Source organism: Parus major, chromosome 1A (genome assembly GCF_001522545.3).
Source record: "Parus major isolate Abel chromosome 1A, Parus_major1.1, whole genome shotgun sequence".
Taxonomy (NCBI): Eukaryota; Metazoa; Chordata; class Aves; order Passeriformes; family Paridae; genus Parus; species Parus major.
Genome location: NC_031773.1, coordinates 47878625 through 47905804, shown reverse-complemented (window position 1 = coordinate 47905804; position 27180 = coordinate 47878625). Strand labels below are relative to the sequence as shown.

At 38.4% G+C, this 27180-nt stretch overlaps 1 protein-coding gene across 19 annotated transcripts in view; it reads left to right on the top strand.

Annotated features, from left to right (window-relative positions):
* TNRC6B (trinucleotide repeat containing adaptor 6B) overlaps nucleotides 1-27180 on the top strand; it is a 129826-nt gene that overhangs the window by 65178 nt on the left and 37468 nt on the right. For 15 of the 19 annotated variants that reach the window (XR_004497523.1, XM_033514444.1, XM_033514442.1 and 12 more), the window contains 4 exons: nucleotides 15818-15905; nucleotides 19707-19728; nucleotides 21162-21506; nucleotides 24817-27144. Coding sequence is in view for 18 of the 19 variants with exons in the window: in XM_033514444.1 (XP_033370335.1) it covers nucleotides 15818-15905; nucleotides 19707-19728; nucleotides 21162-21506; nucleotides 24817-27144 (2783 nt within the window). In the remaining variant the exon portion in view is untranslated. Of the gene's footprint in view, nucleotides 1-9743; nucleotides 9885-10638; nucleotides 10731-11074; nucleotides 11190-15817; nucleotides 15906-19706; nucleotides 19729-21161; nucleotides 21507-24816; nucleotides 27145-27180 lie in introns of those variants that run through there. The other 4 variants (XM_033514437.1, XM_033514440.1, XM_033514439.1 and 1 more) reach the window with 4 other exon arrangements.

Here is a 27180-nt window from a genome sequence, read left to right as displayed (position 1 = left end):
TGATGAAATTGCAGTTGAGGGTAGACAAAAATAAGGTTATAAGTATTGAGAGTGCAAGTGGTGTTTGTAGATGTTGCATGCCTTGGTGAGGGTATTTGATTCTTTATGCTATTCTGAGATCTCAAGTAGTAATTTTCTTAGAATCCAGAGCAAAATGATCACATATTTGTCCTCAAAACTCAAGTGATTGTATGAGAAGATGAGTTTGGAAAGGCTTTGAATTTTTTGGCTGCTTAAGTAACCTCACAAGGAAGGATTTTTAGTTTCTTACAGTTCAGAACAAGTCACATCTTGCACTTCTTCTGTGTTTTCATTTTTCCTGTTTCCTGCATACGGTTTCTTTACAACTCCCTAGTTTTAATTCTGCATGCCAATGAATAATTTCAGATTACATCTTAATTAGGCACGAGTCATGGCATGAAGTATTGAGTTGTGATGTTTGGATAATTTATTGATCTCATTTTTTAATGAAAAATGTCTAATGAAGAGGATGGGCCAGCTGGTTGCAGTAAGAAAGAAGGGTGAGAAGCATCATCTGGGGATGAAAGGCTTCGACATCAGGCTCTGCAAAGACTCTGTGCTCACCACATAACCTAAGCATCAAACAGCTATTTTCCAGTGTCCCTGAGATCTTGATGCTTTAGAACTAGATATAAAGCCTAGCATATCTCTTTATTTTGAGCTAACTCACCAGAATAAAGTTCATTTTTCTTTAGTGATTAGGAGTGTATCAAATTTCTCGTTAAGATCCATGTCTTTCATTCCTTCACTTACATTTTAGGTGTATGTCTCATGCTTTGGCCTTCAGAAAGTCTGTAAGCAATGCAGCAAGGAGAAGACTTTAATTCCCTTGTGATTTACCTAGTTTCTTGAGCAGGGTGTGCAGTCTGTCATCCTCATTGAGGATCTAATGAGATATGATCCCTGCCTGTCAGCCTTTTAACAGCAGGTGCAAGCCCCAGAACAAGAAGAGGGCATGGTCTGTTAGCAAAATGACTCACTTTGGTGTCCTGTGTGCACCTTACAAATACTGCTCCGTCCTATGAATGGTGCAATGCATCTGATTGTAAAAGCCATTTGAAGGACATGGTTTATGTGATTTGATCTATCAAGATAACCTTTATCAGTGTTTAAATCTTCATACAAAAGTGGGGAAGGAGGAAGTTTATATCTGTTTTCATATTGTAAACAAACCTTGAAATGCATACCAGAGTTGATATATGACAGGACAGTATTTTAATTACACACCTAGAGTAAATGTATTTAAGGGTTTTTTTGGGTTTTGTTTGTTTGTTTGTTTGTTGTTTTTTTTTTCTCTGAGACACTTGGCTTGCAATTTAGCATTGCTGTTTCACCAGATTTTAATTTTTTATCACCTCTGGTTACCTATAGACAACAAATACTGAATAGTAGCTTTATAAAATAGAGTGATTTATTGATACAGTAAATTCTATATCTCTTTGCTGCTGGCACAGGGAATCCTGATGTTATTTAATCTACTGTGGAATCTTGATGACCTTACTACAGCCATGGTCTGTAACAGTATAGTTGTAACTCCTTTCTTTGTATACATGCAGTCCTCCATGACTTACAGAGTGACTCATAAAAGTGTGAGAATACGCTGCAATACAATTAGACGTTTTACACAGGATATCCATTACTAGATAAAAGCTAGGGATCAGCAGCTTTGTGAAAGTAAAGAAACTCCCGTTGTGTACTGGCTAAGATCACATCTGTGCTCTTCCAGACGTGGGGAGCTATGTGTTTAATGGCTGTGTCTGTAGGGCACATGATACTACCACTGTCAGTAAAGCTTCTGTAGCTGCAGACTTAGAGGTTCCTCCCTCTTGGTTTCCAGATGCTTGGATACATCTTAACAGTATTTGATCTTGAACTTGATCCTGCTTCTGAGTGGCAATGGGTTGACTAGATTCTTCAAGACTTTTTTGTTGAGGTTTGGATGATTAGTTTAACTCAGGAAAACTCAGCAACTTTGGGCTGTTGATTTCTGAAGAATTACTGGGGGTGGAACACCATTTATTAAAGCCAAGCTGTTAAATCTCATCAGTCCTCTGTTGAAGGCATAATGCATGAATGATAACATAAACTCTGTTAAGGAGCTGTGAGGACTAGGAAAAATTAGTCCATGTGATGAAAGCTGTTTACCAAATATAATACTGAATTGCTCTCTGATTTTGTGCTATAGGGGAACTTTATCTCAAGTTATAAGGGTGATAAACACCTTTATTGCGCAGAGACTTAAGTTTCTACTCCTGGATTATGTCCTTTTGAAAGGGTGAAAAAATCCAAAACATGATGTTCAGGCATTTATCAGTAGACAGATGAAAAACATACTTTGTTCCTTAAACACAAAACACTAACCTGTTCTTTGTTCAGCCACCTAACTCTTTGTCAGCCGTTATTGAATCTTGGGTTTTTTTGGTGCAAAGTAAAACTTGTTGTTGAACTATTAAGAATATTTTTTTTAAAAAATAACCTGTGAGAAACCTGAACGGCTGCTGGAGTGAAAACTGAATTACACAATTTTTCATTTAATTTCTTTATTAACATTGCAACAACAGTCTCCTTTTCTAATACAGAGTTCACTGCAAAGTGAATCTGCAGATGTTTTTAGTGCAATTTGTTTTGGTTTACATAAAAGCAGTAGTCTTCTCCAAAGCAAAAGTACTATTTGCAGACATTAATGTCAGATATTTATTTTTTTTTTTCTTTTTTTCTTGAGGGGGAAAAATGAGTAATGAAAATTAAACTGAATTTAAAGTGAATTTTTACAGTTCAGAGCTGGTCATCTTGGGGATTTTTCAGCAGGTTAACAATTTTAAGAAATAAAAAAATTAATCTCACTTCTGTCATTAAAGTCTGCAAATGTGGCAGGACATAGATGCAATTAACTTGAGTATGTTTTAGTATGTTTTATTAGTTTTCACAGTAAAAGTCAGTGTTGCAGATTGGTTTCTTGGGGTGGTTACAGTCATTGGAAAGAGAAAATGATGGCAAAAGAGTCACGCTTGTTGCAGGTCAGATGTGGACATGTTATCTCAAGTTGCAAGATCACTGAGTACTCAATTAAGTGATGACTCCATTATAGTTTGTAAAAACAGTACTTTTGGACTTGTGGTTATTTCTTTAGAGAATGGATATAGAGTTCTTAAAAAAACCCTAGTATTCTGCTTCCTTAATTACTGGAGTTCATAACTGAATGCTAAGAAGTAGCTTACTTGCACTTGTGAGGTCTGAATTCATGTTTGAATTATGTCTGAGCTTGATATTACTGGTTAATTTTGTAAAAGTACCAAAGAATACCACACTCATACTTGTCTTAACTAAGGAAAGTTGCCAAAAAAGAAACAGAATTTTTTTCAAAATCTCATGAGAACTGTTTTCTATGCTTGGAGGAGGACAGAGTTAGTATCTTGATGAAAACACTGCCTGAAATTTAGTGTGGTCCTTGTGGGATTGCACATGACCAGGTTTTATAGTAATGTACTGGTGATCAAGGGCCCTTCACATTTGGAATATTAATTGTCCTGTTTCTAATGGAGTGTTCCTTAATGGCAAGAGCCGTTTCCCTCCATACTGCTGACTTGTCCTATGGCTTTGAACATACTTATTTATTCTTTGCTTGGGTTTACTCATGTGTAGAATTAAGTTTTACATACTTCTTAGTGTTGTTGCAATACTTAATTAATATTTATAAAAGCCTTTGACATCCTGTGATGAAAGGAACTCTGCAAGTGTTCAGTAGTGGTATTATTTTATTAGTGAAAATGCAAGAGGAGTCAGAAGGGTACCAGTTTTTAATTCAGAGCGAGCAATGGAGTCATTCTGTAACCTTGAGCAGGTCATTCAGTCTCTTGTTTTGTAATACGTCCTGGGAAAGCTCTGTTTCGCAGCATGTGTTATTAAATGCCATCCTTCCCTCCCTCAAGTCCATTCTGAGGGAAAAAAGGTAAAAAGTAAACATACACTACTTTACTGAGCTGCTAAACATAGCAGGTATTTCTTAAGGAAATAGATTATTAATAGGGGCAGAGGGTGAGAAGGGAGTGGATATAACACTTGCATTTCAGAGTCACCATGAGAACTTGAGCATGTGTTACCAACAAATGTCACAGACCAGAGTGGATTTTGCCTGTTGCAGATCTCTCTCATTTGGGTTCAGTATGCACCGTGCTTAATTGCAACTCCACTGTGAAGTGACTTCATATAATCTTTGTTGAATTCTAAGAGCTCACTAATCCATGGTACTCAGCTGGTAAACACGTTCTTTCTTCAGACTAAATATTGTCTGTATTTGAGGTTTGTGATCATGAAGATTGATAGCTCTCATAGCACCTTGTATTTGGCTATTGCATAATAATATAAATATCAGTCAGTTGTGAGGTTTTTCCCTCAAATGACAGCAGAAGGTTATGATTACATACTGTCATTAAAATTACAAGATAGTGAAGAACTTTTGAAAAGTATACATCTGTTTTAAGACAGCCAGCTAGGCATTTGCCTAATTATGTAAGGCACGATAACATTAAATAGTTATTTGCCATGCTTCACACATGCAAATACAGGGTTTAAGTTTTTTATTTCATACATGGTGCTACATCTGCATTTTACTCGTTGCACAAAACACATAGGTGTGGTTTAGAACAAAGGGCATCAAAACTTTTATTTTAAGTACTTCAGCAAGGTGAAAAACTTGCCCAGTGAAGTGTGAGGCATAACTGAATGTAAGTGCTGGTTTATGCATGTGCAGTATGGTGGATTCAAATTGAAAGCACCTGTATCTTTGTCCTGCTTTATTGCACTCTGGCTGGACAGCTTGTTCCTGCTGGCTTTTTACTTCTTTTTAGTCCTTCTTCAGCTCTCAGCTCAGTTGGCCTAAGGATGAAGAGGAACAGTGTTTGTCCCTACTGAGAATAAACAATGGTTTGCAGTCTTCAAGAACAGTTATTAAAACCCCCATGCTTTATGTAAACCTAGTTACAAGCCTTAATTTATGGAGCATGCCTAGTAGTAATGGAATATCAAGAATTTACCTGCCTGGCTTCAGCTGAATGTACTGAACATACATGTTGGCAGATTTGTTCCAAGATAAAGTAATGTGGTGAGATTTGTACAGCATTTTCCAGACCTGCAAAATACGTTACTTGTTTCCGCCTTTAACTTAGACTTCCTGATATGGATAATGACAATCCTGAAACTTTGTAACTGAGTATTTGCAGCAAGTAACTGAATGAATTTTCTTACCTGTTAAAAATAAATATTGCCTCCGGTAATAAATGGGGTGGAAAATACACACCTTAATACCTTTGCCAAGAATATCTGAGCAAGCTGTACAGAATTGTTTGAACTTCTAATACATTTAAAAAACAACCTTAACGTGCTGGTTCTTCCACCTTGACCTACAACCAATGAATAATAACTTTGTGTGGAAAGCCTTGTTCTTAACTTCACACTGATAAAATTAAATACGTTCTTCCTTTAGTATTTTGATTTAGTATAATTAAAATAATTACTTACACTTCGATAAATATTATTTTCATTACTACAATGCCCTGAAGCACTGCATGTGGAAAATTTTATAATATTACACAGATCTGGTGGTATGTAATATGCTTGTCAGACTGTTAACTTGCATAAAGTGTTTTGGTTTTTATAGCAGATAAATTTAGAGTGTTTCTTTGGAAACTGAACAAAAGTAAACAATCAGATCCTTTCCAAAATGTAATGTAAATTATACCACTGTGCAACTCCAAGGGTATCCTTATAATATCCCCAGGCAGGTAGAATTCAAGCATTTCACCGTTCAGTAGAAGCTGCCTGTAAGCAGCACGATTGTCTGGGCTTGGTTGGGGGAGGGATTTTTTTCTCAGTAATTTAACAGTCACTAAATAGAAACTACTTCACTGATACTTATATTTTAATTTTTTCTTGATCCCTTCTGAAGTGCCATGTCATGAACATTAAGAAAACCTCCAGTGTTTTCAAGCGTGTTAAAAAGTGCAGCAAGTAACACTGTAATAATGTGTCTTATGTTTTCTTTATTTTCACCTTCCTCTAAAATTCAGAAAGTCCTGTATCTGTAGATAATCTGGATCTTAACCAAGATGGCTTTTAGGTCTTGGGGTTTTTTTTGGCTGAGAAGCACAAATACATATAAATGTCAGTCATAATCTACAAAATGTTAAAGTTTAAAATAAACTTAACTGCTTCTGTTGTTAAAGACTCCATATAATCCATTTTTTACTGTCTGTACAGCTTCTGCTGGTGCCACAAATGATGCTCTGGCAGAAAATGTTTCATTTGATTCAACTGTATTATACTCACTCAGTATTTTTTCTGAAATGTCACGTTCTGACATTAAAACAAGTGTCATAGTTTTTGTGTGCACTGTGGCATAGTTACCATGGGAAATAGATTAATTTCCTGCAACTTTTTTTAGTGTTGAAAAATAATTCTTTTCTTGCCATTTAAGATAGAAGTTTGTAATGTAAAAAAATACAGAGCTCTTTTGTTAAAATCAAATTTACATTGCAGTCAGGAGCTAGCATTTCCTTTTTAACAGCAGTTATATTAATAGTAAGTATTCTTTTAATAGCACTTCTCATACATACCTACAAGAATGTACTATGAAGGTGGCAGTAATACTTGTGTCCCAGATTGTAACCTGTTTAAAGCCCCAGTAAGGCTTTGAGCTTCACTTGTGGAATTGATGTGGGCTGCTGAATGCAGTGGTGTCCTGATACAGACCTAGAGAGGAGAGTAGCTCGTTTAGGGCTTCCTGCTGCTGTCCTTCAGCAGAGGACGTGTCAGTAATTAGTTTCCTGCTGGACCACTAAGTACAGAACTGTGTTTTTTGTTCTGCTCTAAGGTATTACATTTTTTTTGAGGAAGCATTCCAGAGCTGCATTGCCAGTCAGTGACACAGAGCTGGTTATGGTCAGCACTGCAAGGTACACTGGAAGTCGGGCAGTCTGGTGCTGAACATGTTCAACATCTGGATTAATGACATTTCCGATTGGGATGGACCAACCTTCACCACCTTTGCAGGTGATGCAAATGAAGCTGAGTGGTTGACTCCTCTGAAGATTAAGGTTGCTGTTCAGGGAGAACACAATAGGCTGGAGAAAAGGGCCTGACAAACCTCTTGAAAATTAGCAATCATAAATGGAAAGTACTACACCTTTGTCAAAATAACCTCCTGCTATAGCACAGGTTAGGCATCCACTGACTGGAAAAAGCTCTGCAGAAAAAATACCTGAAGGTCTTGAGAAAGAAATAGTACAATGTGAGCCAGCAGGATGTCCTTGCTAATAAGAAACCAGCCATGTGCTGTGCTGTATTAGCAAGGATATAGCCAGTGGGTCAGGAAAATAGATTGAACACTTTTAAGTCCATCTTTAACATAGTATGTCCAGTTTTGGCTCTCATAGAGGAAAGACATTGACATGTTAAATGGTCACTAAGATGATTAGTGTTCTGGAGCATTCTTGCTCAAGGAGAAGCTGAGCAAACTGGATTTGTTCAGCCTTAGAAATAGAACGCTATGGGAGTAATGTTACTGCTGTTTTCAGTTGCCTCATAAGAGGGTATCAAGAGCCAGACTCTTTGTAGAGGTGGTGTACAATGATAAAACAAGAGAGAGCAAACACAAGTTGCAGTAAAGAAATCCTGATTAGGTATCAGAAGGCAAATGCAGTGTATGGAGTGAAAAAGTGGAGTAAGTTCTCCACAGCAATAGTAGTGTCTCAGCTTTGGAGAATAGTCAGAATGTGACTGGTCCAGAGCATTCTGTTTGATGATGTCCGTTTTGTGTGGGGTTAGATCAGGCTCTGGCTGACTTCTGGAGGCCCCTTCAGTCAGAATTATTTCTGATCCTGGTAATGAATGCCAGTAACGGTATAATGTATCTAGGGAAAAAGTGATAGTTCAGTTTTAGAAGATGAATTGGTTGTAAAGAAACAAATGAACAAATGAAAAACACAGAAAAACCCAGCATTGAAAAAAACAATCTGTAAGGGACCATTTAGGGATAAGATTGTATAATTTTTTTTGTTAGATTTCAAACGAAAGGAATTTTTTTTTTCTTCTGATAGATAAACCATTTGAGATGATAAAAATGGTAGAGTGTCTCTTTTAATACAAAATAACACTGGCAAATACTTGTGCACGCTTGCAGACTAATAAATAATCCTGCGACTGACATCTGACACTTTTCCCAGACAGCCTGAGTTCATTTCAAACCCCCTGTTGCATGACAAGTTAGGACTCTGGGGGTATCTTGTATGCACAGTCAGGGAGGTAAGATCTTTTTGGATGATGTAGTAAAAAAAAGTTTCACATGCAAAGAAAAGGTCAGCAGCAGCTTCCTTACAGTGGTTGTCTGTTCAGGGCTTTGATTTTTCACTCAAACACACAATTGGAGAAATGAAAGATCTCCACTTAATGGAAGACAGGAAAGGTTTGCCAAGTTGTCTGTCGTCTTATCTGCTGATATTATGGTGTTAGTGAGGTTATTGAGTTTTGAAAGAGTTCATATTGCCAGAGCAGATCATTTGTAGTAGAACAGAGATCTTGAGGATTGCCAGGTCTCTCTTCCCTGTGAAATAACTGACTTGTGTCCCTGTAGCAGGGCACAGGTCCTTAATTTATTTTATTCTGGTAGCTGTTATCATTTTGCTGGTCCATGGTGTTTTTCGTGGCTGTCAGAATGACATAAGTATTTTTCTTGGCAAACACAGATAATGCAGCTTTCTACATGTGTGAGTAGTTTTTAGAGGAAAGTAAGGCTTTTTCTTAATCACATAGAACCTTAAAGTCCTGAATGGAACTTTGTCTTGCCCAAGGGACGTCCTGATAGGATACATTACGGGACATCTTAATTACAGGCAAATTTCTAACCTCATGTTTTGCCACTCTTGGGCTATTTCTACCACATTTCAGAGTTGTCTAAACACACTTTACCTGTGTCTTTGGTGTGTATGAGTGTGCATACTATGAAATAAAAATTACAGATCTGCAAGAGCTCCAAAGTGTTTGAAGCCTGAAGTAGGAGAGAAAACTTCCTCAGTTCTTACATTCTAGACCTTCGGCTATAGGTCTCCGGTTTCTTAAAGCTTTGCGTTTTATCAATTTGCTAACATATAGGAACTTTAGATTGTATTTGGAAATCAGTTTTGTAGTACATAGATGGATAGAAATTGTCCAGCAGGAAAGAGTAATTCTGCTTAAAGGAGTGCAAACAAGAAATACAGAATATTTTTTTAAAATCATTTAAATCTTTTAAATATATTTCAAGGTTTTCTTATTAACAGGTGACTCTTAAAATTGAAATTGGCTCCCTCCCTCTTCAAATGATACTCTTGCCCCTTCAGCTGGTGAAGAGTTGAGGAAAAGCCTCCATTTTTGTGAGCATTTGTTGTTGTACTGTAGGGTTTCTAACATCCAGTTCTTTAAAGAACCCTTTATGCTTAGCTGTTGTCTCCCTATAAGTCATTGTGCATAGGTATATAAGATTTCACAAAGGATGAATTTTACTCTGTTAACAAGTGAAATAAGAGTTGTAGGGAGCATTCCTTTAGAAAAGTGTACTTTTAGCCAAGTCAGTTTGCTGATGTTTTAAAGTTGGTTATTATCTACAGCAGCACCCAGTTACTGATGTTGTGCTGTGATAAAGGCGTATCGCTTGTGCCAGATACGCTATTTAAAGTACGCAGCTTTCTTGCTTTGACGCTCTTTTGGTTTTCGGCCAAAGAGAAGAAAAAGCAGCTTACTCTAAGTCCTTGAAAAGGAATAATCTTTTGAAAATGCTGCTTTAGAGCACTTCTAGAAACACACTTTCCAAAAGTCTTTTTATTTAAAATATGGTGAGTATATGTTGTGTTTGTATAAAATCCACAGCTTTCCCTAGGAGAGAGAGATGAAAGACTTTTGTCTTACATATGATGTATATTCTATTTACACACGTTGCAAATATGAAAGTCTTAATTTCATACTTTGAAGGGCTGAGTTCTGCTATCTTGGTTTCACTTACATTCAGAAAGTGTGGGACAGTGATCCTGTTACTAGATGGTTGATTTTGAACTGCACAGTTTATCCCTTATATCGATATTGCAGTTCTTTGGTGATACTGTGAATTTCTGTCTCTTTTCAAGCAAACAAATAATTTTTTTCCCTCTTGGAAGTTTTTATACTCTAGGTCCTCAAGAATGCTATTCTGAAGAATCAATTGTTTTTCCATATAAGCATCAGAAATAATTTGGCCTAAAGTAATTTCATATTCCATTTTTGTCAGTTAAGCCTAAAGACTGACTTTTGAAATGGCTATCTCCCATGTAAGCATATTTTCTATGGCTTATGGCTGTCTAATCTATGCATGCAAGCATTGCTTAATAAGAAAGAAGACTGTGATGTTGAATATTTTAACTTTTTTTTTTAAATAAAATTAATTAATCCCATTTTGACTTTTTTGATCAGCAAGATCATAACTCTTTATTTACATGGCTTAGTCTACAGGAAGTAATTTTACCTTTAGGAATGTAGGGTCTGTCAGCCCTGGGATTTATTCCATGCTGTGTTACATCTTGCTTCTGTTTGATGTTCTCTTTAAATGCACTGGAGCACACTTGCATGTTTGGACATGCCACACACTTCTCATGATGCTGAAATTATGGAGCATGTCTGTTAAGTGGGATATGTTAAATGAAAGCAAGGTAAGATTGTAAAATTGTAAATGAGGTAAAACTGTAAAATTTCTGTGCTCCAATTGTCGTGCATTTAATTTTGCTTCATTTTTAGGCTCTGACATCCAGCTTCTTCCTGATATGATTTAGCTTTCATCCACCTTGAGCATTTCAAGCTGTAGACTGCCTGTGTCCCTTGCTGCAGCAAGAAGGGCTTACACCTCAAAGAACTCACTTGGAAGCTGTAGTATGCCTTTTCTTCATTGCTTATGACCCTTAGTTCTAATCAGCTTATACTTTATAATGCATTACTATGAGTTGAATTTGCTTCCCATACACTCAGCTGAGTTCCAGAGAAGGTCCAGGCAAGTGGAGGTTGAGGGCAGAGCTCGATGAAGAGAACTAAAGTGGAAGAAAATGAAAACCACTTGCCAGTGGCAGCAGCAAGGTGTTCATGAAATAGCACTGTTGAAGACATCTTACTTTCCTGTAAGAGATTTTTGTCCCTGTATGGGTTGAGGGGGGCTTTTGTCTTGGAAGTTGCACCTGGACTTGAGCTTTTTATAAAGGTGTTTTGCAACATATCTGGGACACCCGTGTGTGATGCTTAATTCTACTGGTATCCAGGCTGTATAATTTATCACAATACTGAGAAAACTTGGAACAATGTTGAGAAGCTAGGTGCTTATAATTAGAATTCACTTGAAATTCTTTTTTCTTCAAATCTTGACCAATATTGGATACTTTATTGTTGGAGAAATTTCTGGTTTAATCAAATTTTGAGTCTTTGCCTCTGTTTCCAAACGACTTGAAATATGTTTGTGGTCTGATAATTTGGATCACTAAAGGCTTATCTGTAAGAAAGACATATTAATAGCTCAAGTTTTCCTTCTCAGTGACAATGGTCTGTGCATGCAGACCATCATTCTCTGCATATGGTGAAGGCTTTTAGCTCTGGCCCATTTTGGCTGAAGGCTCGAGGGAAGACGTAGCAGTTGTTCAGGTGACATGGTAGCTATATAGGTATAAAAGTGCTTCTGGTCCTGCAAGTGTGGTTTCAGAATCCTAGTATTCTGAAAGAAGATGCACAAGTCAGCTCACAATTGGAAGCAGGTTTGTAAATTGCCCTGTGCTTATCACAACAACTGAACAGGGTGCACCTATAGAAGTTTACTGCCATTCCTGTGTCTAAGTGTAGTAGCTAACTCAAGTTGACTGTGTTGAAAAGAAGTGTGAGGTCAGGAGGAGGGAAGAGGACTCACAGCGCTGGTATCTAGTGCACATCTTCACCTGTGAGGACCTTCCAGACTCTCACACCGTTGTCTTGTGCTGCTGCAAAAGAAGCTGGGAGTTGTGTGCACTTAAGTGCCACTCTAGGAATTTTAATTTCTTATATTTCACTTTCATTTTTTGGTGCTGTTTTAGTTTGAGGGTGACCGTGCAGGATTATGGGGTTTGTGTAGGCTAATACTGTGTGACACTTTATCTCTCCCTATCCAAGTGTGTTGGCAGCAGATAGCGTGCAGTATGTTGCACATCGTCTCGTCTCACAGTTCAGTTTGTGACAGCAAGAGCTTTGAAGGCAACTTCTGTCCTCTACCTGTGCCTTAAGCCCATAATGCGTCAGAACAACTCTTTAAAATAGAATTTTCTGGAAAAATGAGTATTGGAATTTTACAGGAAATGAACAATTTCCAAAAGAAGTAAATTGTTTTGAGGGAGAACACATTTCTTGAATGTCTATTTTTGCTTTCTTTTCCCTCTGAAATGGATATTTTAATAACACAGACTTCACAACTGTTTTCTGTTATGTCTCTAGTTTAACTAGTGTAAAAAACTTCTCTAAAATAATTGCTTTTTACTTAGGAGGTTGCTTTAAGAATTTAGATAAGGTGTAATGCATCACAACTACTGGGTTTATTTGGGTTTGGGTTTTTTTAGAATGGAGATAACATTTTGGATTACAGTGTACAGTTTCTCATCATTTTTAAGCTGTTAATATGCCGTACTTTAAATACTTGGAATTAAAATCTGTAATATGCTTTTTAAATACTTTTCAGTAATACTGATTCTAAGATTTTGTGGGAGACTAATTAAAGTGCAATTAGGTCATATTTTTAGATGAACACATGCTTTCTTAAAAAAACACTAGGTTAAAAAGCAGGCTGCTGATTTGTATTTAGCAGACTTCCTCTTCAGGGTTGTGGTGTGTCTGTGTTCCCATTACAGTGTGCTAATAACAAAACCCGGAACCACACCCCATTGCATTACTCTAAATTCACTCTGCTTGGAGTTGATGGGTTTTCTCCCCCTGTTGATCTCCTCAGTGTGAGCAGCTGTTTGCTGGAAAGCACATTATGGACCCCTGAGTTTTCAACAGGCCAGGAAGAACTATCTTTTGGCTAATGGGAAGTTAATAGGCAGCATTATCTCTGGAATACATCAAGGAGATGATTGAAAGCTTTGTTGGTGTTGAATTTTTCAGAACATGTAACACTGTGAGTTAAACTTGTATTCAACAAGCATCTTGCACCCAGCTGAAGAGGAAAATCATTGATCTTAAAGCAAATGTTAGTGAAATGCATCAAAGAGTAGAATTTGGAAAACAGCACTTGTGATACCCAAAATAACAATAAGATATTTACCCGTCTAGTTTAGTGAACTTTCACTATGGTTCTACATTGGTAGTGTCTGTAGCATCTATTCTTGCTCAGTCATTTGGAAAGTATAACTTCATACTTTGACATGTTTGTGAGGTTTTGCTCTGTGCTTTGTCAGGAGCTCTATAATCTCATACACATGATGTAGCCCAAGTGTTCAGATAGGTCCTTTCCACCTTAGAGCTTATATTAATTGAAGCCTAAATAAAGTTTTGGTAAATGAAGTAAATGAAGTGTTGGTTGCTGCTGTGTTGTGGTTGTTGAGGATGCGCCCAATGGAATATTAAATCCTGCTAAAAGAGCAGAAGGGGAGGTATTCATGCCAAACAAAAGGGCTTCTCTGCAGCTGTAGTCCACGTAGATCAAAAAACAAGGCAGCAGCAATAGCAATCTCCATGTCCTAAATTTACCACAAAGGCAGACCATAACTAGGTAATTACTTTCAGGCTATGGATCTTTTGTCCTTGTATCCTTTTAGTGCTGCATGTCACTGTAAGCTGTAGCTTCTGCTGGGATTGTGAATGTGGTTCTTTTTCTTTTCTGTTCCCTTTTCGTCTGCTCACAAAAGTGAGGAAGGTGCTTTTAAGTAGAAAGCTGCCTGTGTGCCAGGCAGTTACTGGAAGTCATTTTGTGTTTTGAGCCTACCATTTTTCAGCAGTTCTTTTGAGACAGCTCCTTTTAAACTTCTTTTTAAACATTTGCCTACTTCAAGAAAGTTCTTTGGAAATGGTGTAGAAAATAGAAACTTGTACCACAGCCCAAAAGGTATACATAGCTTGACAAGACAGAAGTAGTAAACATAATTTGAAATCATAGCAACTTGGAATGATGAGGGTGTCGCAGGAGAGCTTTTTCAACTTGCTTGCAATCTGTGGCTCAAAGAAAGTGAAAAATTCTGTCTCAATGCTATGACACACAATGCAAAGTACACTAAGCTCCCTAGTGCTTCACAGAAAAGTGTAGTAGTTGCATTTGGTGGTAACCTCAGGATGTTGTTACTGATGACTCATCTTGCCCTTATCAATTTCATCCATCCATGAAAAAGGGGTGACCAACTTCAGAAAACCAGAAAGACATTAATTACTCTCTGTAGCTCCTTTGTCATTCAGAGAGTTCTTGGAAGCCCTCAATCAGGAAGCTATTAATACATAGCACCTCAAAATATTTTTTGTAGGAATCAGTTGTGTAAATGTCTCTTTGCACTTCGGCTTTGTAGAATTCAGTGAGATTGAAAAGAAGGCTATTTCTTTTACCTTTACTGTATAGATGCAATTCAGGAAAAAGTCTATACAATGTGGCAGCAAAGCCAACTCAACTCTTAAGGTTTTTAAACTGTGATCCAAAAAGTCCTTTGATTTAGGCATAAATACAAGAAATAGTTCAGTACTATTATAAACTCCTGTTTTATTTGTAATGCTGTTCTGGTTTTTATAATTTATTTTTTTTCTGAAAGATTGTGGATTATACTTGTTAGTTGGTTCCCATTTGTAGAGTCTCTGATCCCACTCCTCATCTGCCAAATCATCTTTTTACATTAATGGTCTTTGTCTTAATCTTTCCATATAAAAAGAAATTACTCCAGGTAAGCTGGAAACTTGGCCTTAAATTTATTTTTAAGGAGGTGAATACAACTGGTTAACAAAAATGTGATTCACCATAGAAACAGTTCAGCCAATAATATAAATGCAGTAAATTAACTATTCCATAGTACTTTTCATATTTGATACAGAACATAGCAACAAGATGATGGCTTGACAACAATAGCAGCTGCATGTATTTTTTTTTCCTTTTTTTGAAAGAATGTTCTTGTGGGAAAAAATAGATTCCCTGGAAAGTAATTTATATTACAAGTTTCATCACAAAAATTCTGTGGGTGGATACAATAGCCTAGAAATTAAATTAGAGATTTGTATAATAAATGATAGGTTTGATTTGATGTGACACTTCTAGTCTCTTACAAGTGACATAGCTACAGGCAATAGAATAATCTCTTCCCCTTGTGAAGATAAATGTTGTATCAGACCAAACTATCTTATATTAAATTACAGCTTCCCTTTTTTTTTTTTTCTTTTTTTTTCCATATGAAAAGATTCATGAGACTCTTCGTTAAATAATAGCATGACCCAATTATAAGAGTACTTTGGCCAAAATGTCTTGAAGATATTTTCTACTGTCAGGCATGTGATTAATTTATGTAGTGAACTGCCATAACAGACCTGATCTGAATAAAGGAATTTTCCTTTATGCAGCATGTGGCATGATTGTGGCCATACTGAGCTAGAAGGTGCTTTTCTTATAACAATTTGATGGAAACCCTCAGATAGAAATGAAGTGTGATAAGAGGAATCTGATAGCTTGACTGTCTTTCTTGCAGGGAAGAGATTGATAGTATGTGTGGCTCTTGTTCAACTTGATTGTGCCAACGTTTTCAGACCATTGTTTTTCATGTTTTGGCAGAGAGAAGGAGCAAGAAAGGGAAGAACAGTTAATGGAAGACAAGAAAAGGAAGAAAGAGGATAAGAAAAAGAAGGACTCTGCTCAGAAGGTGGGTTTTGATATTTTAATTCTTTTATCCAGCTAAAACATAAACAGTGTTGGTGGTAATAAGATGTTAATTTGTATTTGAACTTAAAAATTGTTGCTTAAGAGTGGTGCTTCTTTAAAGACGCTTTTTTGCATCGTTTTCCTGGAACTGAGCTGTTTAACTTGGATATTTCTTCTCCTTAGAGTGCTGTGTAAAATGAAATGAATTTTTTTATATAAAGCATTTAAGTTATCTAATATGGCTTCTTTGGATCTCTCTCTACATGACTGCTGCTTGTTTGTGGTGTTCATGGATTGAAATACTCATGAGCTTTTGCAATTCTTGCCGTAAAGTTGAGTAAATATTTATTAGAGCAGGAAGATTGTTTGGTTTTTTTTAATCCTTAAGGAAGTTTATATGAAATATTTACTACTGAAGATTCCGTTTATATTTTTTGCTAAGTATTACTTGAATTTGACGTTTTCTGTAGCTAATAGCACTTTTGCTGAAGTCTACCAGTTCAAGTCTGAGTTGTGGAGAAATTTTTAAGTCACCAAAAATTGGTTCTACTCAGAAAAAAAAATTTTAACTTGGTGTATTAGAAGGTCTGTATTTTACAATAAAATTTGGCAGGTTGTTCTAGGAGTTAGTTTGAGACTCTTAGGGCATTATCCATGCTTTTTACCAGTAAAATCCTTCCTGGGCTTCCCAGTATAAAGTAGGTGCAACTACCCTGGAGCAAAATGTCTATAAGATGATTTGGGTACTGGAGAATCTGACAAATGAGGAGAGGCTGGGAGTGTTATGACTGTTCCTCCTGGAGGAGAGGAGACATGGGGGATCTCATCAATGTATATTAATACTTTGTGGGAGTAAAAAGATGGAGGCAGACTCTTCTCCACAGTGCCCAGTGGCAAAGCATAAGGCGTTATGTACATATTGTAAGTCTGCCTAATCATAAAAAGATTCCTTTTTTGTGCATGTCTCTGGCTGGGCAACTGCTGGAACAGGTTTCTCAGAGGGGTAGTGGTGCCTCTGTCTTTAGATGCTCAAAACTGAGCTTCACATGGTCCTGTGCAAACCAGTTTTGATGATTTTGTTTCAAATTGAGGAGCCTCTTGGGGCCAGGTGGAGGACAGGGGTAGGAACTGTGGATTAGATTTCCAGAGGCTGTCCCTTCCAATGTGAATCATTTTGTAAAACTGAGAGCAAAGGCTTTATTTTCTTTCAGTAGTCTGTTTTTTAGTTGCTTCAGTAACCAATCAGGTGATGAAAGATGACAATATTTACTTACATTCTGTCGGTTTCTGCTAAGAACAGACAGTACCGACTTCAGTTAAATTTTGGCTTATCCAGGGTCTTTTTTCATCTGACTTTTTCACCAATTTGAGTCTATCAGTTTAAACTGGGTGCAAAAAATGTGTGTCAGTTGTCTTCATCCAGTTGATACATCCCCAAATAACAGTCCAAAAGAGCAGTTGCTACAGTTATGGTCTCTCCAGTATCTTTTTCCCTCGGTGTTGGTGCTGTTTAATGTTGAAGTACAAAAAATGTATGTAGAAGCCAGAAAGTGCAGACCCTTATGAATAAAGAGTAGAGACTTGAGGATTATGTGCTGATATTCAGTGATAAAAGGGAAACTTGAAAAGGCTGTACTGATCATCTTGATAACAGTGCTGTGTTTACTGAGGAATTGGTGCTTTGAATACAAAAGAGATTTGCCAGCTTTCCTGTGTGGTCTCTCACCTACTAAGTTGTTCAGTACATATTCTGCCACACTCTCAGGACGGGTAAAGACTAAGTAATTTAATCTCCTAGAGGCCAAACTTCACAGTAATAGTTGGAGATAGCTCAGAATTGCAAAGTGGGCAGACAGATGGACAAAACATAAATGTGTATGTTCATTCTTATTGACTATGGAGGTGTTTACCAAATAAGCAGCAATGATTTCAGAGTACCATTTTCATACCACGTTTGTCTAACATGAAACAATTGCTCTGTCTGGATCATCTGAAACTCAAAAAATAAAATTTAATAAAAGAAATGCCTTAAAGAGAGGTTATACAAGCAAGTTGACAGCTTAAATATACCTGTGGTTGGTGTCCAGGGGCTGTTTGGTAGCCTGTCAGTAGGCTGAGATTTATTCCACCTTCCCATTCACTGTAGCTGCTTCCACCCTGCCGATGCTCATAGGTTACCCACAGAGAGATGACACCTGTAAATCTGAGACACTGTCACATTTTTTTCAGCATTTCAATTTTAGATTAAAACAATCACAAAACCAGATCCTTGTGACTAGGAGAGAGAGACATTGTAGGCAAAAGGGTTTTTGGTTTGTTGATGGTTTTTTTTGTCTAAATAATTTGTGTTTATCATGTAGAATTTTTCAAGGATTCAGTGAAATGTTTTTTATCCAAGTAGACAAGTTACTAATTTACTGAATGTGTCTGCTGATGACTATAGTAAACTTAGCAGCATTACCAGATTGTGTTAATTAATATTTTTTCCCCTTTTCCTTTTGTATTCAAGCATCAGGGTAAATTAAGTGTGTCACAGAACTTTTAACTGTTACAGAAGATCAATGTAATTTGATGTATACAGGATTTTTCAAAAGTGAAGTCGAAAATTGATGTCTGGCTTGGTATAGACACAGTTTTAGTACAGATACATTTTTAGTGTCCTTCAGGACATTGTATGTCTGTGAAGATGAAATGCTTAAGATTTTGTATTTTAGTGAATGTTCCACTTTGCATATTGCAAAGTTGATAGTGTTTGATAGTTGATATGCATTGACAGTTTTCATCTTTCCAAAGTAAATGATACTACAGCAATTTAGTGCAGTTTGTCTTTTCTTTCTTTACCCTACAAAGGAGTTCTGGCTTGGTTAGTTTCAACAATAAACTGCTTTTTACTTGTGCTTTCATTATTCTATACTGTCACTGTGTGTTTTCCAGAAATATGGACTAATTCAGCAATTTCTTTTCAGAATAGGTGTCATAGAACCTGACACATGATGATCTTTAGGGTTTTTTCATTATTGTGTAGTAGAACTCATGATGGACAAGTTCAAAAATGCTACAGTACACAAGATTCCAGAGAATATACCAGTGATATGTTTGTCGCTACTGTAGCTTGAAATCTGCTGTGCTGAAACAATGTAGGATACAGTAAAACCTATATTGAGTATGTTGGCCAGCGTGTATACTCATTTCGGTCATTGACTTCTTATTGCATTCAGTAGATTTTACTTTATGGGTGTCGCTCGTAGTTTTTGTAAGTGTGGAAAGAATCCAGAAAGGTTTAGAATTGCTTCTCCTTGGAAGAGATGTTCTGGGAAATGTGAAATGGGTAGATGGCAGAAAGACAGACTCCTGTGGTTTCTTCAGGCCCCAACAGTCTACTGTAAGGATACTCTCACAGAAGGAAGGCTTTGTTGCACTTTAACTGAAATACATCACCTCCAAAATCTCAGAGAACTGTAATGCTATAGCACATGTTTATTTGTGCTTTGGAAGCCCATGTTTGGGATGAGGAGGAGGATTGAGTACTCAAAATCATGAATGTAGTATGATTGTTTCTGCCAGGGACTTCTGCATCAGCCAGTCATTACAGGAGTTGTATTACTTTGGAAAACCTTGTATATATGTGTTTATATCTAACTAGGAATACTATTCAGATTTGTAGTTCATCAGTTGGTCTTTTCATTCCACAACAAATTCTGTTCTTGTGCTTATATATTATGGTTGTGATTTAGCACAACATGTTCAGTGTTTGTTTTGTGCTGCTTAAAACTCTATTTACATTCTTGCTCTTAATTTGCAGGTCACAGATCAAAAAACCAAAGGTAAGAATCTTTGATCCTAAGGAGTACTTTTATTGACTTGAGCCAAGATTCAGATCTTTGTCAAAACTGTTAGAGAAGGAAGGGGACTAATGAGTAGAGATGAAATACTGAATGTGAGTATGCAGAAGAAACAAGTTGAGGTGATTAAAATGGAGAAGCTACAACTAATCTGCAGATGTGTTGTCAGCATCTAAGTACTTGAAGGGATGAGGATTGTGGATGAGAGGTTAGCTGAAATACTCAGTTCTCTGTTTTACAATGGTTTTAGTCAAATAACCAAGACTGAAACCACCTTTATAAAGGGAATGAAAAACAGCAAAAGTACTGCTTATAGTGAGGTACCAAAATGAATGAAAATTACTTGGGTTTGGAAATTTAAATTCAGGCGCATGTAAGTCCAGTAGAGAAAACAGGGCTCATGAATGAGCATCTTCAAAGTTGAACTAAGTAACTTAGCTGTTGTTAAAATATATTTAATCTTGTTTTGTGTATCAGTTTTTTTGATAACAAAATGGCTATTAGTTAAAGAAAAGTACTAAAGTAGTAACTTGATTTTATGGCTAACCACACCTTTTTGGGGTTTGGGCAATGAAGCCTATCTAGAGAAATTGGAAAACCCTTATAAAAATAAAATGTGGAGAATAATACATTCATGTTGCCCAAGAGAGACCCACTTTTGTTGGTCTCAGATTGGTAAAAGTTTTACTGATTATGCTTTGTTTGTCTAGAGTCTCTTGAGCAGATTTTGTTATGGTGTTAGCGCCTCAAGGATTTATGGTTTTCTTCTCCAGTACATCATAGTCGTCAGGAGCAGCTTGTCTTTGGCTTGAGGGGCACCTGGTGAGCAGCAGGGAAACCTTAAGTGAGCCAAATGTAGTTGCTCTGTGTAGGACTGTCTTTTGGGAGAGAGTCAGCAATTACTGCCTTGCTTAAGAGCAGCACAGAGATTTGTTAACTCTGAATCCAAAAGCAGGCAGGTTATTTCCTATCTTTTTGTTTAGGCAGTGGCTGCATAGCCTAGTAAACTGGTGAAAACTTGGGTTCTGATTTCAGATTTCCAATAAAGATGATGATGCACAGCAATCCAAAAACCAGTTGAAGGTCAGGAAGGTGGGGCCAGTTATATTTGACTGCTCATATTTTAAAATTACTCGCTGTCTAGGGTATATTCTTTGCCAACATTATATTTGCAAGAAATTTTGGGCTTAGAGCAAAATTGATGAATGTCAAGTTTCATCCTAGACATGGAAGCAAAAGGTCTGCTGCTGCTGATTATTCCTGCTTCTTTACATTGTTTTTGATTATTGAGAAGGTGGAAGCTACACAGGATTTCAGAGATTAGATAACAAAAGCAAAGAGTCACAGTGAGTTCTTGTAGCTAACACAGGTTTTAAGTGGCAAAACTTCCGATTTTCATCCTTCCTGTTTTTCAGTGCCCGAAGTGACGAAACCAAGTTTAAGCCAACCAGTGGCTGCCAGCCCAATTGGCAACTCTCCATCGCCACCAGTCAATGGTGGCAACAATGCCAAAAGGGTGGCAGTGCCGAACGGACAACCGCCAAGCGCCGCCCGCTACATGCCTCGGGAGGTGCCGCCGCGATTCCGTTGCCAGCAGGACCACAAAGTGTTACTGAAACGTGGGCAGCCCCCTCCGCCATCCTGCATGCTCCTTGGGGGTGGAGCAGGGCCTCCCTCCCCAGCAGCACCAGGAGCAAACCCAAACAACGCACAACCAGTGACAGGAGCACTGCTGCAGAGCGACAGTGGGACTGCAACAGGCAAGTGGTGATAGTAAATAATGCTAAATGAACATGTTGGTGCATGGCAGAAAAGAGATGGCTGAAATTATACATAAGCCTGCCATTATATAACAAAACTCAGGTTGCTTTTGGGGTGTTTCTACTGTTTTAGCATACAGACTTCTGTTGGCTGCCATGGATATAATTTTTACTACTAGATGGAACAAGAGGTTTAATTTTTTTCAAGTATGTTTTGAGTGGTTTTAATTGGTTGCTGAAATGTTCTGCAGCAAGGTAAACACAAGGCATAAATAAACAGTAGTCACAGAGTAGCTCCTAATGGCTCTTCAGGTTTCTTTGACATGAATTTCCTGTCTTGTCACATTTTTGTATCATCTCGTAAAAGAGACACGCACATGCCAGGTCGGCAAAGGGCAGGTGTCTGTCATGTCTTGTCTGGATGAAACAGAAAGATGGCCTACTGCTCCTTAGTTGTGGTTTTTTTGTAGTAATTTTGTTTTTTGTACTTAGATAAGCCATTTTGTACAAGTGATGACTGTTCTGTTTTTACTTTTCAATTCATTTAGTATTCCAGAAGATAAATTGATTTTAGCATTGTTTAGTGAGCATGGGGAAGTTATAGCTGCTCCTGATTTTTTTAAACTTGGTGAATTGCAGTAGTTGTAACATTTCTTCTTTAATTATAATAGAACAAACAAAATTCCACTCAAAATATCTGCCTTCTAAAAAAAGACTTAGGTGACCTGAAAAGTCAAGGACAGCTGCAATTCTAACAATCAGGATGTTTAAAAAAGAAATATTAAATACTTGAAAGTCAAAAAGAAGAAAATAACAATACCAGTATGTCTGAATTTTCTTTGGAAATGATGCCAGATCAGTGGGATGGTGATTTTTTAACCATCATGGAAGTCAAACTTCTTTGAGTTCTGTGTGGTTTTGAATTAAAAACAGAGGTGACTTGTACAGAAGTAGAAGTGAATTAGATGGAATGGCTGTCCTTATTAAATAGGATCCTAGGAAAATTAGTAATTCCATTTCTTTTGTGGTTTCACTGCTTGAATTTATTTGTAGCAAATCCCTGTTTGACAGAGTATTTATCTTGTCTTTGATAACTGCTGTTTAATAAAGGAAAAAGTGAATGTCAAACTGTAATGGCAAAATTTTAACTTAGCAGTTTAAAAACAGATGTCTTGGAGATAAATTATTTTGATAAAACACCTGAAACAAAATGTGGCCTGAAGTCTATGGTTGCTGTGTAAAATCCTGGCACTCATATGCCTTTACAGTTATTGTAGTAGACTGACTGAGGAAAATTTGTGGTAGTGAAACATTCTAAAAGGTTTCAAAACTTCTCATGAGCAACATTTTTTTTGCTGTTGAGTGGACTATATGACAACCATTTTGAAGTATTTTGAGAGGCTCCTTATGTTGTATGTAAGTATTTGACGCTTAATATTTGTTTTTCTGAGGTTGAAATTTGGTATTGCAAATTGTCATATTTTTACACTTCATTTAATGGTGCATTAGTAACTAAGAGACACTAACATGGCTGTATTAGCCATGGTTAGTAGCTGCATTATCCTGATGTAAGTCAGGAGTGCCATGAAAGATCTGGGTCCTTGAGACCTGCCTCACCCCATCCATTTTTTGCACCATAATAAGTTAACTGGGCTGGGGAACTGACTTGTATTAAAATGAAATCAGGTTGGTTTTTAAAGCTGATTTTGTTCTGGATGACTTTTACCCATTCACCTAACTGAGTATCAGTGAGAACATACATGGTAGCATGTGAGAGTGAGTGTGCCAGAGGAGTGGGAATGGGCAGGTGAACAAGAGAGAGACAAGGCTGCCTTAGGTGCTCCATCAAAGTGCTTATGGAAGTGCAGTGCTGTTACCTGCCTTGTACGCTGTTTATCCCACCTCAGATCTGGCTGTTGGCAGACTGAAGTGCAGTTTGGGCCCAGTTTGGTTGGACATACATGCACTGATACTGTGGCTAAATTCATGCCACATGAAAGAAAAACAAAAGCAGATTCCCAAAGGGGAAGATCATGCAGCTTACCTTCTTGTTCACATTGTTATATTCACCAGATGGTCATAGGTAATGTTGATGAGGATTTAATACTAAAAGTCAACCTACAATCCTTCTTCACATGGACCTTTTTCTACCAGGATTTAAATCCCTGTGGCAAAACTAGTGCCCTGAAAGATGTCTAATACCAGTGCAGGGGACTGAGGAGATGGGTGTTCTATGTAATTCTTCCAATACCAATGATAATTCAGGACATACAAGACAGTTTTGTACAAAAAGGTTTAAATTTTATTGGTGAAAGTCTTTCAATAGTTATGGTTATTGCCACTGTCAAATACAGCAAGGGAAGACTGGTTTCATAAAACAGTCCATTGAATTGTGTCTTAGCATGCTATATGTGAGCAAGCACCCCCGTCTTAATACTTTTAGAATGTCTTCACAGAAATTAAATGTTAAAGTCACTGATTTGAAGATCTTGCTAGGTTCGGAGCTGCCCATGTATCATTCATTGGCTGAACCATTTCTAAGTTGAAAACCTGGCAGTCTTGCAGTCTTTTGAGCTTATCTTGGTCTGTCCTCCTTAAGCTCTTCCTGTGATCTGTCTAATCTGAAAGTTTTTTAATTGGAAGGGGGGAAAAAAGGGTTATTCTGTGCTAAAAAGATAGACAGATAAAAATATCAGTGGAGTCATACTTCCTTGCTATTGTTCAGTTTGCGTTTGAGGTTAAAGCAACAGAAGGAACAGAATGTACTTGGGAACTGCTTGATCTTTTGGATCTTGGTGGGTGGGATTTAGTGGTTGAAGACAAACTACTCTTCATCAATATTGAAAGCTTAGAAGGGAGTTGTAACCTTGCTGTAAAGTCTGGATCCTCATTGGTGGCCCAAAGTGAAGGCAAATCTGGAAGGCATTCATTGGATGCTCATTGTTTAAGCTAATGAACTGAAAGCCTTGGACAGGCACTGAAGGCTGATCTTATCTTCTACTGAAAGTATTACCAACCAGGAACAGTGATCCTTACTTCAGAATATATAACATAGGAATTGAGGCTGGGAGAGGGGAGTTACCCAGTTTTTTAAGCTGTTTGCTTTATTTTCATGGAAGCTGTCATATGAGCCAGTACTGGTAGTAACAGTATATATTCACTTACGAATACTGCTGCAGCTGTTACTATGGAGTTTATGCTCCGCAAAATAAGTGGGATAACGGATGTCAAAAATCTGATGTTCTGTGCTTATTATAAATAATACAGATTACTAATGACCTTTTTGGGGTGTTTCGGTTTTTACTTTTAGATTCAGCAATTGGAGGTGCTGCTGCTTCAAATTATGCAAATTCTACTTGGGGTCCTGGAGCCTCCTCCAACAGCGGCACCAACGCCAACCCAACTCACATCTGGGACAAGGTGATTGTAGACGGGTCTGACATGGAAGAGTGGCCTTGTATTGCCAGCAAAGATGCTGAGTCTTCTTCCGAAAACACCACCGATAACAACAGTGCCTCGAACCCTGGCTTGGAGAAGAACGCTCTGCCAGGAAGCACCACTAGTAACAAAGGAAAAGGAAGCCAGTGCCAGTCTGGAAGCGCTGGAAACGAATGTAATCTTGGGGCCTGGAAATCTGATCCCAAGGCTAAATCTGTTCAATCTTCCAACCCTGCTGCCGAGAGTAACAATGGACTAGGTAATTGGAGGAACTTGAGTGGACAAGACAGAATCAGTCCCGGTTCTGGCTTCAGCAACTTTAACCCAAATAGCAACCCATCTGCTTGGCCAGCACTGGTTCAAGAGGGCAATTCTAGGAAAGGAACTCTGGAATCTGATAGTGGTAGCTCCAATGCACAGATTAGCACAGTAGGTCAGACCTCTAGGGAACAGCAGTCAAAGATGGAAAATGCGGGTGTTAACTTTGTCTCTGGCAGAGAACAGGCTCAAATTCATAACACTGATGGACCAAAAAATGGAAACACTAACTCCTTGAACTTAAGTTCACCAAACCCTATGGAGAATAAGGGAATGCCCTTTGAAATGGGCTTGGGGAACCCTTCCAGGAGCACTGACACCCCTTCTCAAAGCACTGGAGAAAGAAAGACAGGGAGTGTTGGATCTTGGGGTACAGCTAGGGGGTCTTCTGGAACTGACACAGTCTCTGGGCAGAGCAATTCTGGAAACCATGGGAACAATGGAAAGGAGAGAGAGGACTCCTGGAAAGGAGCTAATGTTCAAAAACCTAATGGGTCAAGAAGCGATTCTTGGGATAACAATAACCGGTCTACGGGTGGTGGGTCTTGGAACTTTGGCCCTCAGCATACAAATGAAAGCAAATGGGGTGAAGGGAACAAATTAACATCTGGGGTCTCTCAGGGAGAATGGAAACAGCTGTCTGGGTCTGATGAACTGAAGATTGGAGAGTGGAGTGGTCCAAACCAACCAAATTCTAGCACTGGAGCATGGGACAATCAAAAAGGCCACCCTCTTCCTGAAAACCAAGGTAATTCCCAGGCTCCCTGTTGGGGAAGATCTTCCAGCTCTGCGGGAAGTGAGGTTGGAGGTCAAAGCACTGGAAGCAACCACAAAGCAGGAAGTAGTGACAGTCACAATTCTGGACGCCGATCATACAGGCCTACGCATCCTGATTGCCAGGCAGTCCTGCAGACTTTGCTGAGCAGGACTGACTTGGACCCCCGAGTGCTTTCAAACACCGGCTGGGGCCAGACTCAAATTAAGCAAGACACCGTGTGGGATATTGAAGAAATGCCACGGCCCGAGGGGAAGTCTGATAAAGGAACTGAGGGGTGGGAGAGCTCTGCCACACAGACAAAGAACTCAGGGGGCTGGGGCGATGTACCCAGCCAAAGCAATCAAAACAAGTCTGGATGGGGTGAGCTCTCAACCCCAACGGAGTGGAAGGACCCCAAAAATAGTGGAGGATGGAATGACTATAAGAACTCCAATTCTTCTAACTGGGGAGGAGGAAGGCAAGAAGAAAAATCATCTTCCTCTTGGAATGACAGCTCTAGTAAGGATCAGGGGTGGGGTGGACGGCAAACTAATCAAGGATGGTCTTCTGGAAAGAACGGTTGGGGAGAGGAAGTTGACCAAACAAAAAACAGTAACTGGGAAAGTGCAGGAAACAAGCCAGTGTCCGGTTGGGGTGAAGGTGGGCAAAATGAGATTGGAACTTGGGGTAATGGTGCAAATACAAGCTCTGCTTCAAAGGGTGGATGGGATGATTGTAAAAGAACTTCAACATGGAACGAGACGGGTCGACAGCCCAACTCCTGGAACAAGCAGCAGCAGCAGCACCAGCAGCAACAGCAGGAGACTTCTGGTTCCTGGGGTCCACCGCCCCAAACTCCAAGTAATGGGCGGCCTCCAAACCCGAACTGGAACAGTGGACCACAGCCAGCTGCCCCCAAAGAGGAGGAGCCTAGTGGCTGGGAAGAACCTTCTCCACAGTCAATCAGTCGAAAAATGGATATTGATGATGGCACTTCAGCGTGGGGAGATCCTAGCAGTTATAACTACAAGAATGTGAATCTGTGGGACAAGAACTCACAAGGAGGACAGGCCCCACGGGAGCAGAGCCTGCCTACTCCAATGACTAGCAAATCACAAGCATCAGGTACTAGTCTCATTCCTTTCTTTAGCAAGCTCCTAT